Genomic DNA, 18,401 nt, shown 5'->3' with positions numbered 1-18,401 from the left:
TACGTTTTTTATCAATGTCATGACTGTTACAAGCCCAGAGGACCCCAAAACTCAACAGCAATAGAGATTCACCAAGGCAAAAGGTTACTTAAAAGTTGCTTTTAATTATCTTTAAACATGAAAACAGAATCACACTTTAACTTAACTAACCTAACTTAACCCCCTTCTAATTCTAAACACACATGTATGTAATGTGTGTGTAAGTTCAGAAAGGTTCTTTGATTCACAGTCCGATCTCACTTCTCATTCCTCCAAGTTGACTGGTTGCAGGCAATTCTTATACTGTGCACAGAATTTAACATTTATAAAGTTGACCAGGCTTTGGTGTTTGAAAGGTAAATGGTTACCACTCAGGAAGGTTCTTGTCAGTTTTCAGAGAGAGATTTGTTGTTTAAGGACATCCATAACTGATGTACTTCCATCAGCCACTCCAGTGTCTTGCTGACGAAACTTTCCCCCTCAGGGTTCTCCAGATGATAACCTATTTCTTTCAGGTCACCACAGAATTCCTTTTCGTTTCCTTTATTCCAAGTGAAACATTAGACAGCCAGTCCTCTCCTCTTGCATGAGCCACAAGGGCTTTGACCAGGCCATCTTCCAAATGGGGTTTCCACAAGCTTGCCAGCTTGTCCTGTTCCAGACCCAGTTGCTGCTGCTGACTGTAACACTGTAGAACTGATCTCTGTATCTCTCTCTCTCTCTCTGAGAGAAAGCCTGTTTTACTCTCTCTGCTTGCAAAACCACAAGATCCTCTTAGATCAACAAGTTCCAGACAATCTGCGGCTCCAACAAGGTCTTTCATCTGTTGCCTTTTGTAAACAACAATCCATTAGTGAAGTCTCTTGAGCACTCTCTGAAGCTCTTGCAAAAGCTGTGGAGCTGATACATCTAGCATGGGGCAGAGCTCCAGTATTTTAAATAAGATCTGTTTTAAAGTGTTTGTATGAAATTTACACTAACAAACCTTTCCCAGTTTATCTCCCAAAAATATTTCTATATACTCTGTCACATGAGTCACTTCCTTAAAGATCTACCACAACTTTCGGACAGATCTTCCTGCTAACCTGTTGGCCAAGCTCACTTTTCCCAACCCTATCTTCATTCTGTTATAATTCCTATGATTTACATTAAACTGAGTTGCTTGTGACATTTTTTTAAAATTGGAAACAAAATCCTATGACATTCGAGTAACACACAAAGTGCTGGAGGAGCTCAGTGGGTCAGGCAGTATCCAGCACATTTGTGTATTGCACTCGACTCCTGGATCAGCAGACTTTCTTCTTTAACTGTAGTTATTGGACATATTTATAACTTAGCACAAAATAAATGTAGTTTGGGACCAATAGAATTACCCTCAGACCTGGCATATTATTTAGGACCGAAAAATATAGGATCAGAAATAAGCTATTCAGCCCATCGAGTCTGCCCCACCATTTAACATGAGCTGATCCATTTTCCCACTCAGCCCCGCTGCCCTTCTCCTCATAACCTTTTCCCTGGGTAATCAAGAATCCATCAATCTCTACCTTAAATATACCCAATGACCTGGCCTCGACGGTCACAATGGATAGTCGACATTTCAGGCCAAAACCCTTCATCTAGATTATGATCCCTGTCTCCTTGGAGATCTTTGAGGTCATTCATTAAGTCTGCCTCATTACTCATGACCAGATCCAGTGTTGCCTCTTCACCAGGCTGACCCTATAATATTCTCTTCTGCAAAGCAATCTTGGATGAATTCTCTGAGTTTGATCTCTTGGCTTCCATTCAAATTTGATTAACCACATCAATGTTAAGATTATTGTGTGTTGATCCCTTTACAATCCCTTGTCATTTATAAACATAGAATTCCTACAGCACAATACCGGCCCATCAGTCCACAAAGTTGTGTCAAATTTATCCCTACCTTAGAAATGACCAGGCTTGCCCATAGCCCCTATGTTGGTTTATACCCACTCCTAACCTTTTGGAGATATATCTACATTGCTGATGGCCTCCACACATTTTTTTTAATAGTTATTTAGAGTGTCAGCAATCACTGAGTGAGGTCAGGAAGATGGCACATGAGATGGCCATGGGTGGAAAGCAAGAGAAAAATGTAATTGCAATGATAGGACAAGGGAAATCCTTTAGCATTTGACATTGATCTACAGCATAGAAACTGGCAATTTGGCCTAACTTATCCTAAACAGTGTTTCTGCACCACTTGACCCTCCCATAGTCTTTCCTCCCATAAATCCATCAGTGACCCCCCCCCACCCCGATAAATCTACCAGTGACTCCCCCATAAATCCATCAGCGGAGCCCCCCCATAAACCCATTAGTGACTCCCTCATAAATCCATCAGTGACTCCCCCATAAATCCATCAGGGGACCCCCTCCCGTAAATCCATCAGGGGAAAACCCCATAAATCCATCAGAGTGACTCCACCCATCCCCCATCCCCAATAAATCCATCAGCATAACTCCCCCCATCCCCCCAATAAACCCATCATTGTGACTCCCCCTGTCCCCCCCTCCGATAAATCCATCAATGTGACTCCTCATTTCCATCTGTCTCACATGTCATGTTAATGAATTTAGAGATTACAGCCCAGTGCCCTTTTTCCCATGAGCCCCAAATGCACCCAGGTGACCAATTAATCTACTGAACCTGTACGTCTTTGGGACGTGGGAGGAAACCGGAGCACTCAGAAGAATCCCACGTGGTCGCATGGAGAACGTAAAACTCCTTCCAGAAACATTTGATCCCATGTCGCTGGTGCTGTAATGGCTTTGCTCTAACCACTACCCTAACCCTGCCACCCTTGAATATCCTTGAATTTAAAGAATAAATGCTTGAAACACTCAGCAGGTGAGGCAGTGTGCACAGGAGGAAAATCAGAGTTAATGTTTCAGGTCATAGTCCCTTTGTTAGACTGCATTTTCATTTCCTCGTGATTCATTCTGTGCAATGCTCTTTATCATAACAGCACACAATCAATACAACCCTTAAAGAAATTGTTCAATTTTTGATGTCTGTTAAAATTGCCATGAAAATGACCAATCTGCAAGGCATTTACCCCAGGCTATTTCTTTGGTTGTTGGGGAATTTCCATTCTTATATTTTAAATTGTCGAACTCAGTGTAACATGCCAACTATTCATAGAGTTCACCACTGGAGACTTGACAGCGAGGAGAAAGATACCGTGTTGTACCATGCTAACACTAATTATACCTCTGGCAAGAGCTACAGATGCACTGTGGTGTGTGTAGAAGAAAGATGTGCATTTATTAATCACGTCAGTAACTGCAAAAAGAATGGAAAGTTTTCTGGAGAGGAAAATAAACACATAAACACAAAAGTGATTGGATCTTAAGCAGAAATTATAAATACACAACAGGAACCAAAGTACAAGATAAATGAGGCAAGTATGTTTAGGGAAAGAAAAGCAAAGGGATGATAATTATGTATTGCAACGTGACAGGTAGATTGTCTGCAAAATATATTGCTGAAGTCAGTGAAATATGCAATACTTTAGCTGAATGATGTTGCCGTCAGCTGGATACAATTTGTGCAGTACACTGCTGATGCAATGGGATCAGTCTTGACAACCTGTGATTTCACCGCATAAGTCATTCCAAATAAACAGCCTCCTTTATTTGTGTTAAACAAAAATGTCTGCAGAGGCTGGGGTCGAGTGCAATACACAAACGTGCTGGAGAGACTCCGCAGCTCACACAGCGTCCAATGGAAGTCAAGGATGACCCAAGTTTTGGGTCTGGACCCTTTGTCAGGAGTGCAATAAGTCAGGAAGATTCCTGAATAAAGAGGTGGTGGTCGGGGAGATGGGGGGGTGCGGGGTGAGGAGGATGAACTCAGGCTAACGTTGGTTACCTATTACAACCAATGGATGCTGCATGAGCTGCTGAGTTCTCCAGTTCGTTCCTGGATTTGTGTCCTCTTCCTTGTTTTATTTGGTGTCGATGAGCGCCGTTGAGTGTGGGTTCCCAGATTTTCTGCACCTGCTTTACTCGAATGTGCAAAGTCAAGGTCTGCACCATGTAGACTGGGATGATGATGGGTTCCATCACCTGAGGGTGCACCTTTTACCTTGCACCCAGCCCTGCCACTGGGAAACACCATGAGAGAGTGGCAGGTATTCATCGTGTGTCTTCTTCGTAACACAGTCGATCTTGGCGTTGTGATCTCCATTCTGGCACTGCAAGATTAGCTTAAAAATAAAATAAAACTGCACCTCTTGAAACAAGAACGTTGGGATAAATTATTCACTGCTTTTAATCCATTTGAAGCAACATTAAAAAATTTGCTTTCATTGCTTTAGTAAAGTGAAATATTCTCGCTGCTGACAGCTGTCTGTGACTCAGCTTGAACAACCATCTCTGTGTCAGAACTGCTGGATCCAACAAGCACAACATGCATTTCTTCAGCTTAACAGCCCATGTCTGTTTACAGTGCTGTTCACAAGCAGAAGCCCCACTGCATCCCAGCCCAGAGATGTCCTCGATGTGGACTGGGCCTCATCCACTGTTGCATAGACTTTCAGCAGTTGCGTGGCTGCCATGGCAATGGTAGCATTGCTGCTTCCTTGATGTAGCTGATGTTCACGGTGCTGCCACCTTGCTTTCTCTTGCCGTCCAGCTCAAAAATTCTGAACTTGTTACCTTGAGGAAAGGCTCAGACCTGAAACGTTGGTTATATATCTTTAACCTCCTACATTGCATGACTTGCTGAGTTTCTCCAGCATTTAATGTATTTTTATGTCCATTAGAACTTCATTGTAATGGATGTTACAACTTGCCTGTTAAGATTTTTATGAATCCCTGGTGTGCTGGTTTCAACTGCTCACCATACTTGTATTAGAGTGTTGCGAGTGGGCCATTAGTGCATAGCTGCTGGGAAAATGGGGATGGGATTGGTTCGAAAGCTATCTGATAGAAACCATTTGACTGTAAGAGTTGAGGCGTCATGTTGCATCTGTACAAAACATCATTTAAGCCGTACTTGGAGTATTGTGTACAACCCTGGACCAAAGCAGTGGAAAGGGTGCAGAAGAGATTCACCAGGGTGTTGCCTGGAATGGAAGGTTATAGTTACCAGGACAGATTGGATACGATGGATTCATGATCACAGGAATGTAAGATGCTCAATGATGATTTTATTAAGTCCATAAAATTATGAGGGCCATAGACAGGAGAGAACCAAAATAAAAATACACAGAAATGCTGGAGGATCTTAGCCAGTCTTGTAGTGTCCATAGGAGAGAGTCAGAATCTCGTTTCTCCCCTCAGAGAAGTTGAGTGAACCAAAGTAAGAGGGAAGATCTATGAAGGAGATCGGTGGAGTGTTTTCTCACACAGAGGGAAGTGAGTATGCAGAATGGGTTGCAGGAGGAAGTGGTGGAGGCAGATACAATGACAATGTTTAAAAGGCAATTGGACAGGTTCTGGAATAGAAAAGACACAGAGAAATATGGATTTGGGTGGGTAGGTATCAGGGTTGGTAGGAAGGATGTGACCTGAAAGGTTTCTGATTCTTTGACTATGCTGAGCACATTAGCAGGCTGGGGTGGGATTGGCTACTGAAGGAACTCAGCATATTTCGCACCATAAGAGGTGAGATTGCCCGCTCCTACTTTTTTAATTGTACTCCCCCTCCTACATTAATCCTATTGAAGCTATGCATTTGTCTAAAGGATCAATTATCTACTTTCCTTTTCTGGTCCATTCAGTTCTGAGTATCGGAGAAGGCGGATTCTGGGAAGGAAGTGCTCGAGGAAGGGTTGGATGGTTTCCCGCTGAGTGTGTGGAAGAAATCCCAGCAAATGAAGCCAGACCAGGTAAGGACCCAGACTGAAGAACTTACAATATTATGCATGAGAGAATGTCTGGTGTTGCTTTTCAATATGTGGTATTTTTCAAAACATGGTTGGCGTAGCAGTTAGTACAACATCTTTCCAGCGCCAGCGATCGGGACCGGACCAGGGTTTGAATCCCATGCTGTCTATAAGGAGTTTGTATGTTGCCCCTGTGTCTGCGAGGGTTTTCTCTGGGGGCTCTGGTTTTCTCCTATGTACAGGGATGTAGGTTAATGGGGTAGCATAGACTCTCTGTGTCAGAACTGTTGAATTCAACAAGCACAACATGCATTTCTTCAACTTAACATCCCATGTCTGATTACAATGCTGTTCACAAGCAGAAGCCCCACTGCATCCCAGCCCAGAGATGTCCTCGATGTGGACTGGGCCTCATCCACTGTTGCATAGACTTTCAGCAGCTGCGTGGCTGCCATGGCAATGGTAGCATTGCTGCTTCCTTGATGTAGCTGATGTTCACGGTGCTGCCACCTTGCTTTCTCTTGCCGTCCAGCTCAAAAATTCTGGGCTTGTTACCTTGAGGAAAGGCTCAGACCTGAAACGTTGGTTATATATCTTTAACCTCCTACATTGCATGACTTGCTGAGTTCCTCCAGCATTTACTGTGTTTTTATGCCCATTAGAACTTCATTGTAATGGATGTTCCAACTTGCCTGTTAAGATTTTTAATGAATACCTGGTGTGCTGGTTTCAACTGCTCACCATACTTGTATTAGAGTGTTGCGAGTGGGCCATTAGTGCGTAGCTGCCGGGAAAATGGGGATGGGATTGGTTCCAAAGCCATCTGATAGAAAGAATTGGCCTCTTACTGTCCTCAATGTCTAAACTTAAAATTAAAAAAATGCCAAACATTCTGTGGGGCAGGCTAACCTCTGGACCCTTGCTTTATTTAATACTGATAGTAAAATATGTAATATGGAATTCTTGAAAGATGGATAGGACTGATTTGTGAATCAAGGTTAAAAAATGACTGTGATTGGACAGTCAAAAGGAACCAATGAGAGAAAGGAGGAAAGAAGGTGACTTTTTTCAAGAATGTGATAGCTTTCACATTTGGTTGATCAAGGACAATTGTAGATTCAAATGTCCAAAGCACAGAAATCCAGAAAGATAGAAAATGTTTGTGACTTCATATCTGCTGGACCTATCATTCTGATCATAATTGATCTTTCCATTCCATGTCTTCTCCTTCTCTGATCCCTTTTGCCCAAATAACAAGATTGAGCTCCTTTATATTTAATTAGTTGGCTTTCACTGTGTTGTTTGGTGAAAAATTCCGTGGGTTTTCTGCTATCTGTGAGAAGAGATTTCACCTAATTGCAGGCCCTTCCTTATCTGATTCCACACATCCTCTCTTCTCAATGTTGTCTCCACATCATCTTCAGCCTCTGTCACTATCTCCAACCTTTCCTCTCCCCTCCAACCTAACTCTATCTGCCAGTCAAATCCTCCTCATCTGGACACACCTATCACTTGCCAGCTGTGCCCCATCCCTCCCCCCTCACCTCTTTACCTGGATTTGCTTCTTCCAGTCCAGATGAATGGTCTCGTCCTGAAACACCAGCTGCCCCATTCCCATCCACAGCTGCTGCCTGACCCCACTGAGTTCCTCCTGCAAAACCCAATATGCTGGGTATGCAGTCTCAAATTCCTCCAGCAGTTTGATTTTTGTTCCAGATTCCAGATTCTGCAGCGTCTTGTGTTTCTTTTTTTCCTTTTATTGTCATGTAATTATACTTAAAAATGTAATGTACGTGATATATGTCAATAATTATACTTAAAAATGTAATGTACATGATATATGTCAATTTTTGTCTGTCATGAGGCAAACAAAGAGTTGCCATGAGCATTGACTGGCACCCCAAGAGAAAGAGAGGTAAAAGAGAGACCTTGAGTGTCCATGGATTTACTTCCAGCGCTCCTGCAGCCTCTGCAGCCACACACTCCTGTTTAATTCATTGGCATTTCGAGCTCCAGGTCCAAACCTGCGCCTCAACAATGATAAACGAGGACAAGAGTTGGGCGTTCTTCCCTGCATCTGTGGTGTTCTTCAGGAAGACCCCTATCCATTACTGTTCTTCCTGCATATCCCAAATCTTTCCTAGGGATGCGAAGGTCTATCACACTCTGTCCTCCAGTCTTACTAAATGAAGTAAGAGTGGTGAAAACACGGAGATGCTGGAGGAACTCAGCACACCTCACAGCACCGATAGGAAGTAAAGATATATGACCAATGTTTTGGCCCTGAGCCCTTCCTCAAGGTATGAGTAGAAAGCAGGCAGGCATCTGAATAAAAAGGCAGGGGAGAAGGAGAGAAAGGCCAGGGGGAGGAGCACAGACCAACAGTAGTGTAAGGTCATGCCAGAGGTGGTTTGTATCTACATGTATATCGAAGTTTGGACTTGGGATCTTGGTATATCAGTTGGACTGAGGGAAACACTGACAAAACAAAAAGCTGAAATAATTCTGCATGTTATTTGTGGAGATAGCAACTGTTGTCATGGCTACCTCAGACATTAGTTTTATTAATGGTCTAATTAATCCCAGTCTTATGTAGCAGGTTATGATTGATTGACAAGATCAAATATCAATCAGCGTGATGATGAGTGGTCTTCTATGTGCGGAGTCTAACGAGATGGGGGAGATCTTGAACAGTTTTTTTTGCATCAGTATTAACTCAGGAAACTGGCATGGCGCATAAGGAAGGAAGGGAAGCAAACAAAAGGGTAATGGAATATATGGAGATTAAGGAGGTGGAAGTGCTTGCTGCCTTACTGCAAATAAAGGTAGTCAAGTCCCCTGGGCCTGATAGGATATTCCCTCAGACCTTGAGGGAGACTAGTGTAGAAATTACAGGGGTCCTGGCTGAAATATTCAAAATGTCCTTAGCCACAGGAGTGGTGCCGAAGAATTGGAGGGTAGCTCACGTTGTTCCGTTGTTTAAAAAAGGCTTCAAAAGTAAACCAGGAAATTATAGGCCAGTGAGCCTGATGTCAGTAGTAGGTAAATTATTGGAGGTATTAGTAAGTATTAGGACAGCCAAGGGCTGATTAAGGATAGTCAGCATTGCTTTGTGTGTGGTAGGTCATGTTTAACAAATCTTATAGAGTTTCTTATAGAGATTTTCGAGGAGGTTACCAAAAAGGAAGATGAAGGAAAGGCTGTGGATGTTGTCTACGTGGACTTCAGTAAGGCCTTTGACAAGGTCCCACATGGGAGGTTAGTTCAGAAAATTCAGACACTAATTATCTAAGGAGAGATTGTAAACTGGATTTGAAATTGTCTGAATGGGAGAAGACAGAGTGATAGTGGATGATTGCTTCTCAGACTGAAGGCCTGTAATCAGTGGTGTGCCTCAGGAACCAGTGCTGGGACCATTGTTATTTGTTGTCTAAATCAATGATAATATGGGAAATTGGATCAGCAAGTTTGCTGATGACACTAAGATTGGAGGCTTTCAAAGCTTGCAGAGGGATCTGGACCAAATGGAAAAATGAGACAGAAAATGGCAGATGGAATTTAATGAGGAGTTGCATTTTGGATGAGTTTACCAAGGTAGGACATACATAGTAAATGGTAGGACAGTGGAAGTGCGGAGGAACAAAGGGATCAGAGAATACAAAAACATAATTCCCTGAAAGTGGCATCACAGGTGAACAGGGTTATAAAGAGGGCTTTTGGCTTCTTGGCATTCATAAATCAAAATATTGAGTATAGGAGTTGGGATGTTATGGTAAAGTGGTATAAGACATTGGTGAGACCAATTTCGAGTATTGTATGCAGTTCTGGCCACCAAACTATAGGAAGGATATCAGTAAGATTGAAAGGGTGCAAAGAAGATTTACTAGGATGTTGCCTGTTCTTCGGAAGTTCTCCCACAGATTGGGAGAGATAATTACAAAAGGATGTGGCTTTACGGTGAAAGGTTTTGGGGGAACATTAGGAGGAACTTCACAAGAGAGTGGTGGGAGTTTAGAATGAGCTGCCATCAGACGTGGTAAATGTGGGCTCACTCTGAGGTTTTAAGAATAAGTTGGATGGATACATGGAGGGGAGAGGTCTGGTGGGTTATGGAATGGGTGCAGGTCAGTTGGACGAGAGGAATGATGTTTTGGCACAGGCTAGAAGGGCTGAATGGCCTGTTTCTGTGTTGTAGTTTTCTATAGTTTCTATGAGATGTTGAGTTTATTGTCGTATACATAAGTACAATGTACTGATGCACCAAACTTCTTCCTTGCTGCAGTTACACTGTTATATATGTTACACCAATTACAATGGAATCAATTAAAATAACACAATACTTTAATTTAATTTAGACATAAATACAGCATGGTGACACAGCCCATGAGGCTTTGTGTATGTCAAAAATTTACATTCCATTGACCTACAACTGCCGCTACGTTTTTAAGGGTGGGAGGAAACCTGAACCCCGGAGAAAACCTACACAGACATGGGGAGAACATACAAACTCCTTACAGACAGCACAGGTTTTGAACCCTGGTCCTGATTGCTGGTGCTGTGACAGTGTTGCACTAACTGCTACACCAACTGTACTGCCTTTTTTTCCCTCCTGTCTCTCCACTTCTTTCTCAAAAGCTCTCGTGCCACCAAGATTGAAAAAGGGATAATAACTGTAAAAAGGATAGATAAATAAATATTTACCATTGCAGTTAGTGGAAGAAAAATGTGGCCTTTCATTAGTGTACTCAGGTCTTTTGTTGGCCTCAGTCATTTACGGTTAGGCTTAGAGCAGTTCAGTGGAAGTTCAAAAACTTAATAGTTGATGGGGGAAAGAAAAGGTTTTTCAACTTGAAATGATAGGCATCTGCCTGAAGGTATCATCAATTAGAGTTAAGTCCAGGGTAATATTAGCTGGCTTCTTGAGGCAGCGCCTCACATAGATATCTTCAATGATTGGGAGGTCAGTGACTGTGATAGGCTTGACTAGTTCAGCTTTCTTTCTCATGGTCATTCGAGTTTCCCATCCAGGGTGTGATGCTGCTATTCAGAATAATTTCCACGTTGATAGAAATAAATCCAGCTCAACTGGTTGGAAACAAAAGTAGGATTCACCATTTTGGGGAAGTTGGTTGGAGGAGAGATGTTTTCTGTTTCGATCTTTGGATTCGTCCACTCCAGAGAAAGGTGGAGGCTCTATTAGAATATGTAGGATTTGGATTGGTGATCATTTGGGCACCAAGGCTTCGGGGAGGGAAACACTGATCTGATGGGACCATGTGAGCATCTCCTGCTTCTGTTCCATAAGTGCTAACCAGATCAAACCCTGATCCTGGGAAGTGTTAAAGCCACTTTACCATCTTGCAAACTCTCTTGCTGACAGTTACGAAGAATACCATCTGACATGACATTTCAGTTTCGACAGAACAGATTGGAACAACTATTGTTGCTGCTGGAACAAAATTAAACAGTTGATCTGAATCCTGCAATCCTGTGATATCCTCATTGACTTTGTGTCCTCTTTTGACATTCGGTTCATTTCTTGCCTGTCAGTTCATTCAGAATAAGAAACAATTTATTATCATGAACAAGCCAGGAAATTCGGTGTTTTGCAGCAGCATCAGGATGCCCACATTCTTATGTTACACTCCCCTGCAGCAATTGGCCAGCACACGAACGAAGGGTTACCTTGTGAGACCTGCTGAGTTCCTCCATAATTTCTGTGTTTTCAATGCATTCCAGGCACCTACCACTCTCTGAGTAAAAAAGAACCGGACCTCTACCCTCAACTTTCCTCCTTACACAGACGTCCTCTGGTTTGGCTATTGGCACCCCAGGAAAAAAGGGCTGGCTGCCCACCCTATCTAAGCCCCTCATAAACCTGTAGGCCTCGAGTAAGTCACCTCTCATCCTTTGTTGCTGCAAAGAGAAAAGCCCTAGCTTCATGTGACCACCACATATGATCTATTTCCATCCGTTATGGGGCATTAGTGAACCTGGTAAATCTTTTTGACATACTGCTATCTATAATCATTAACAGCTTAATAAAGCATCTGGATATATTTTATTAACTGTTTTCTCTGGGGAATATTTGACATCATTGTCTAACTTCAATTTCCCCTGGTGTGCAGCACCAAATGCACTGCAGGGCCACATGAGGAAGTCTCCTATTACAATTTTGTAATCTACTTTACATTTATTACAATGTAGGAGACTATTCATCGCATCTATGCTGGCATTCCTATCAATCTTGTTCTCCCACGTGTCTTCCTGTAACCTATTCCCTCTCACCTTCTACCAAACCTCACCTATTCTCGTGCCACCCATTTGCTGCAGGGATGATTTACAGCAGCCAGTTCACCCACCAGTGCATTTTGAAACTCGGGAAACTCCAGTGGTCAGCAGCACGAACTGAATCAACACCAGTGAAATTCTACCTCTACATCCCTGGATCATTCGTCGGAGCCTCTGGATCGCTGGTTGGAATCATTACACTTTGTCATTGTCCTCAACTGCTCAGTGGCCAGCTGCCTTCTGGGCTAACATGCCTTGCTTGTTGCATGTTTCCATTTTCAGGCCACTAACCTCTCAGTTCATTTCCTTTTCTCACCCTCTCTCTGGTCTTTTCTCTATTGCTGATGACCGGTGTCGTATAAGATTCACAATCCAAATGACTTTACCTCTCTATCAAAGTCCAAAGAAAGCCGACTCAGACTCCAGTTTGCCAGGTGGCCCACACTGTGCATCTGGAAAAATCCCATGCCTACAATTGCAGACTGCTTATTACATTCAACTGGCTCAGGCAACTTTAGAGGAAATGAAATGATGTGCTGCCTCAGGCAATTTTGTCTTCTAATTTAAATGACACATATTGAGGCTAAGAACTAGTATGCAGTTGAGAAAATGTTTCCTGTGTAGAGAAGAAATACTTAAGACTAATTTTTGTAAGCAAACAGCAGTGTTGCTGCTGGTATATTGACCAGGAACATTTCAAAGTAGCTCCCAGGCATAACTAATGCCATGTTTCAGCACGTCCATTGCCTGTTTGTCGAATTCCACACTGGCTGCTGAACGGAAATCTTGATGGCCCAGTAACTAAGCGCAGAGGACCATGAGGTGAATATGCCTCAGGAGAAGTGTCATCAACGCCCCACTTCAAGCTTCTGATACAACACGGCAACAGTTTATGACTATAAAGTGCTTCTGTCCTACAGAGGCATTTAAAAACAAATGCAAATCATTTAAAAATAACTGATGGACCTTTAAGAATAAAAAGATAGAGTTCATTAAATTTAGTTTATAAGTTGAGCAAGTCATTAAAAACATTCAACAGATTTCAAATTGATGATTTACATTCCCCACGCCCTAACCTCAGAATTCCCATGAAGATCAATAGAGCTCGAATCTTTTGTTAGATTTAGTTTTTTAAAATGGATTTTAAAAACTCATGGCCACTGCCTCAGCTGCTGTAATGGTGGAGCTGCTGCTGGGCTCAGCGGAGACATGGCATTCCTCTGCTGGGCCCAGGGTCCGACAGCTCCGTACCGTTAAAGGAGCCAATGGTGTTTTCATTTAAAATTCTGCAACTGTGGGGTCTTTACCCAAGATGGTGTCACCTGTGCTCAGCAGCGGACCACACAGGGCACCTGAAACATCCCCTGTTGAGAAGGTGAAGCATGGTGATGGCCTTACTACAGGATAGTGATCAAGGCAGTGAACCAGTGAGGGGCTCAGTGGCTGAAGGACACACACAGGCTACTCATGGAAGCTAGGTATCGGAACCAGGATGCGGGAAGTGCTGAGGGCAAGAAGGGCTCTTTCAGGGCCTCAGGTGCTGAAGGCTTCTGGTCATATCAGAGCCTTGGATCTGGAACTCAGATGGCCAAAGGATAGCACAGGCATCTGTGTGGCTAAGGAGACTGCAGTACTGAAGGCAAATCCACGGACACTCAGTGTCCAGAAAGGGACTCTCTTTCTCTAACTAAGGGTTGCTGGGCAATGCTAATGGTGACTTTTTGTCATGTAATATTACTGTTTTATTAAATGACAATAAAAGAATATTGAGGAGGTAGTTCCCCACCCTTGCACTAGATATCCCAGATAGACTGACTTTGTCATAAGTCTCCCAGGTTTATGTGGCATTCAGTAAGTCTCAGACCTTCAGTGGGTCTACAACAAGCCAGGCACATGGGGTAGGCTGAACAAAGGGAGATTGGGTTCCTGGGGTTCCGAATTCCTTGTTCATTTGTCTCTTGTCCTGAGTGGGTAGTCACCCAGAACACTTGTTTTTAAGCATCTTGTAGTTACCTTTTGACATGTCAAATGTGAGTGTTACCTTGCCAAATCTGACTCTAAACTGGGCTATGAGTGTGGTGGTGGAAGATGTGCTGAAGAAAGGGAAGCAGACAGGGTGTGGGAGAAACACTCTGGTGCCCAAGCCCCAGTCTAGAAACTGGCTGCCAGTGATGGAGTGGATGATATAGAGATTACACAAGGATCTGGATGAGGGAATTTCAGATCTTTATGTAGATGGAGATAATGGGATTGCGTTGAATTTGATTTATAAAACATTGGGAGGCAATATAAAACCATTTAACACATTTCGCTCCAAAGGGCTAATTTACTGTGCTGGATCCAGGTGCTCCCATGATCCTGATGGTATAACTACAGCGTTAAAGAGCACAAATGGACAGTCTGCTGCATTGATTGAGTTCACTTGGCTTAACTAAAAACTTACTGACCTGTTGCAACAGAGTGATCCTATCTACTTGTTGTGTTTAGAATAGGTGATGGGTTCAAAGAGAATCAAAACTGGACACGTGTTATTAACTAAGAGTGGTTTTTACTTAGCACAGCGGAATTCGCAAAAGGACACAATAACACACAAATAATTACACATTAGGTGCAAATATATTACTGCTAAACATTCTCAACTCCCAACTGGGAACAGAAAGTTTAAACACACAATATCCACCACCCCTCTCTATCTCCAGCAATATTAGCACACTAATAAATGTTAAATTAATTATAACTAACAAGTATATCAAGTGAACCCAGTCTCCAGCATTGCCCACGGCTTGGGATTCAGGACGGGCCCATTGCAGTCGGCCCTCCATTGCAGTCGGCCCTCTGGTGCCACCTGTGGCCTGCATCCTGGACTTCAGAGATGGTCTCCAAGCAGCAGCAAAAACAGAAAGAGTCAGACTCCATACACTAAGTTTTCTCAATGCAGGGTTCATCCATGTGACCTGCTAGGATCAATTGCTCATCAGCTCACCTGTAGGCAGATCCAACTATTGAATGGCACCTGGAGGACTGCAAGGGCCAATCACACATCACCCTCACAGGTGGGGAGATCTAACCCTTGATTGGCAGATGAGGTCATTTCCAATCTCAGCTCCCTGGAGAGGTCACATGACCCTCCCTTTGCACCACTCAAACTGTGGGAAGCAGCACAAAATGGCATTGGAGCTCACTTTGTGATAAGCCTATCTGTTTAGAGTGTGGATCTCCATGAATAAGATGTGGGAGCAAACGGCCCATTAAGTTTATACCACCAGAGAGAAACAAAAGAGAGTCCCTTCAGAGACACAGAGTGCCCATGGATTCACCTCCAGCACTCCCACAGTCTCTGCTGCCACATAGACTCCTGTTCGATTCCTTGGCCACCTGAGGTCCAGATCCAAACTCCGACATGATCAGGGAGTCTTCCATGCCTGAGGGAGCCCTTCTTTCCCTCAGCACTCTATTCCAATACCTGGTTCCAATGAGCCAGTCTCCAGTGCAGCCCATATGAAAATACCCCCCCCTCCCCTGACCACAAGCCGCCAACAGCCCGCAGCCTGTTATTGAGCCCCTTGCTGGGCCACTGCCATGGTTACCATCCTGTAGGATCATCTCTCAAGCTTCTCCTTCTCAACGTGTAGTTTTCAGTAATTTTGTGTTGCCTTTCTACCTTCCAATCTTGTTCCCTGAATTAGTCTGCTTTGTGATACTTTGTCAAATGGTCAAGAATTAATGCCCATTTCCAATGCTGTCTGCTTCTCTTGATTTACAAGAAAATTGAGTATCTTTTGTTTCGAAGCAATAGGGCAAAAGCCTACGGGTGAGGACGGGACAATGTGGAATAATTTCATCAAACTGATGTGATCAAGACCATTTTCAAAGCTCTGGCCACAAGCAGGAACTGATTGCAAGAAAAGTGATGTCACTTTATAATCTGATTCGTCTTTATCAGAAACTTGTGAATTTATCATGAACTTGCTTGTCAGTTGGTGTAGGAGAAGCAAGGACAGGAAACATGGCTGGGATACTGAAGGAATAACCTGTCCTTAATTCTTGACCATTCAATTAAATTTTAAAATAAAATTTAAATTTAGACATACAACACGATAACAGGCCATTCCGGCCCATGAACCCCTGCCATCCAATTACATCTAGTTGACCTACAACCCCCAGTACATTTCAAAACATTGGAAGAAACTGAAGCCCCTGAGGAAAGGCCACGCAGACACGGGGAGAATGTACAAACTCCTTACAGACAGCTAAGGATTCAAAACATGGTCTCGATTGCTGGCGCTGCTACACTAACCATGCTGCAGAAATCCAGTTTCCATCTTTTGACATTTTCAGAAACAAATCCTTATTTCTTTATGGTCCTATTAGGACCATTCTGTTTCTAATTCAAGTTCAAGATTTTTGTCATCTGATTGTACAAGTTCAGCCAGACGAAACAGAATTCTGTGGTCCTCAGTGCAAAGCGTGCAGACACACAACCAGACATAACACATGTAAAGACAAACAAATCATATGCACAGTATGTACATACAAATATTTAAATAAACAAATAATCTCGATCTACCCAACCACGGAGATAATCCACTACAGGTCAGTAATCCAATGCTCCAATGATATTTTAGTAACTGAAGCAGAAAAGGTTAAAATTATTCCAATTTATACTCCTAGTGTACAAGTGCAAGTGCAACCAATATTTTGGGCGTTTCGCAGAGCGCTGTGTCTCCTTTCCTTTGCAGTGGCTCTAGCTGCACCATGTTTTTCCTGACACTCTCTCCTGAGTGGCTCTGTGAGCATGACCACACCTCGAGGACTGCAACCCTTAAAGAAGGCAGCGCTCACCAACGCTTTCCCAAGAGCAATTACAAATGGCCAATTTTCTTTTTAAAATATTTTTATTGATGTTTTACAACATAAACGATTAAACAGTACAATTATACAATGTGCTACAAGATTTGGAAAAAGAAAAAAAATTAAAACATTATACAATTTAATAAGGAAACCCAGAGCACAGAACCACAATCATAACTATAAAATAAGATTTAACACCAAAAAAAACCCAAAAGGAGAAATTTCCAAACCCCTTCCTCGAAGCAAGGTTGAAAGTTGTATGAATGAAGTGATACTGACTTGGAGAGTGGCTGCACCATGCCAACATTCCACAACACAAATCTTCACTAAACATTTAACTCCTTGGCAACATATCTAATTTCTTCTCGAGTTAAACAAGCCATAATATCCCTTAGCCATCGTGCATGTGTAGAACATAGAACAGCACAGAACAAGCCCTTCAGCCCTTGATGTTGTGCCAACCCATATATCCCTTCCTAAAAAAAGTACTAAACCCTCCCTACCTCATAACCCTCCAGTTTTTCTTCCATCCATATGTCTATCTAAGAGTCTCTTAAATGCTCTCAGTGTCCCAGCCTCCACCACCATCCCCGACAAGGCATTCCAGGCACCCACAACTCTCTGTGTTTTAAAAAAAAAATCCCCTAAACTTCCCTCCCTTCACTTTTTACATATATCCTCTAGTGTTTGCTGATCCTGATGTGGAAATCAGGTGCTGGCTTTCTACCCTATCTCTGCTTCTCATAATCTTGTAGACCTCTATCAAGTCTCCAAAGAGAAAAATCCCAGCTCTGCTAACCTTGCCTTGTAAGACTTGTTTCCCAATCCAGGAAACATCCTGGTAAATCTCCTCTGCACTCTCTCCATAGCTTCCACATCCTTCCTGTAATGAGGTGATCAGAACTGAACACAATACTCCTTGTGTGGTCTCACTAGAGATTTGTAGAGTTGTTAACTGTTAGCCTTATCTCATAAGACATAATCTCCAATTCAGGTGACATCCTGGTGTATCTCCCCTGCTCCATCTGCAAAACATCTACAGAACTGAACACAATACTCCAAATGTGGTCCGACCAGTTTTAGAGAGCTGCAACATTACCTCACGGCTCTTAAACTCAATCCCCCAACTAGTGAAGGCTAGCATCCCATAAATTCCATCGTGGGTAGTTAATATAAAAAAAAATGTATACATGAAATATAAAATGTATTAAAAATGCATTTGTGTGTGTGTGTATATATATATGTATATGAAATATATTCATAGGTGAGATACAAAGCAGAAGATGAGCTAAGGGTGAATGGGAGAATTTTAGAGGGAACATTGGGGGGAACTTCTTTACAGAGAGAGGTGGGGGTGTGGAACGAGCTGCCAGCTGGCTCAGTTTTAACATTTAATAAACATTTAGGCAGGTACAAGAAAAG

General features: G+C 42.8%; 1 protein-coding gene across 15 annotated transcripts in view; it reads left to right on the top strand.

The window, feature by feature from the left end:
- shank2b (SH3 and multiple ankyrin repeat domains 2b) overlaps window positions 1-18,401 on the top strand; it is a 1,183,051-nt gene that overhangs the window by 409,620 nt on the left and 755,030 nt on the right. For all 15 annotated transcript variants that reach the window (XM_069902317.1, XM_069902307.1, XM_069902287.1 and 12 more), the window contains one exon: window positions 5,733-5,840. In XM_069902317.1, coding sequence (XP_069758418.1) covers window positions 5,733-5,840 — 108 coding nt within the window. The remainder of the gene's footprint in view (window positions 1-5,732; window positions 5,841-18,401) is intronic.

This window comes from Narcine bancroftii, chromosome 1, assembly GCF_036971445.1.
Source record: "Narcine bancroftii isolate sNarBan1 chromosome 1, sNarBan1.hap1, whole genome shotgun sequence".
In the NCBI taxonomy this organism is placed as follows: Eukaryota; Metazoa; Chordata; class Chondrichthyes; order Torpediniformes; family Narcinidae; genus Narcine; species Narcine bancroftii.
This window is presented reverse-complemented; position numbering and strand designations above follow the sequence as displayed.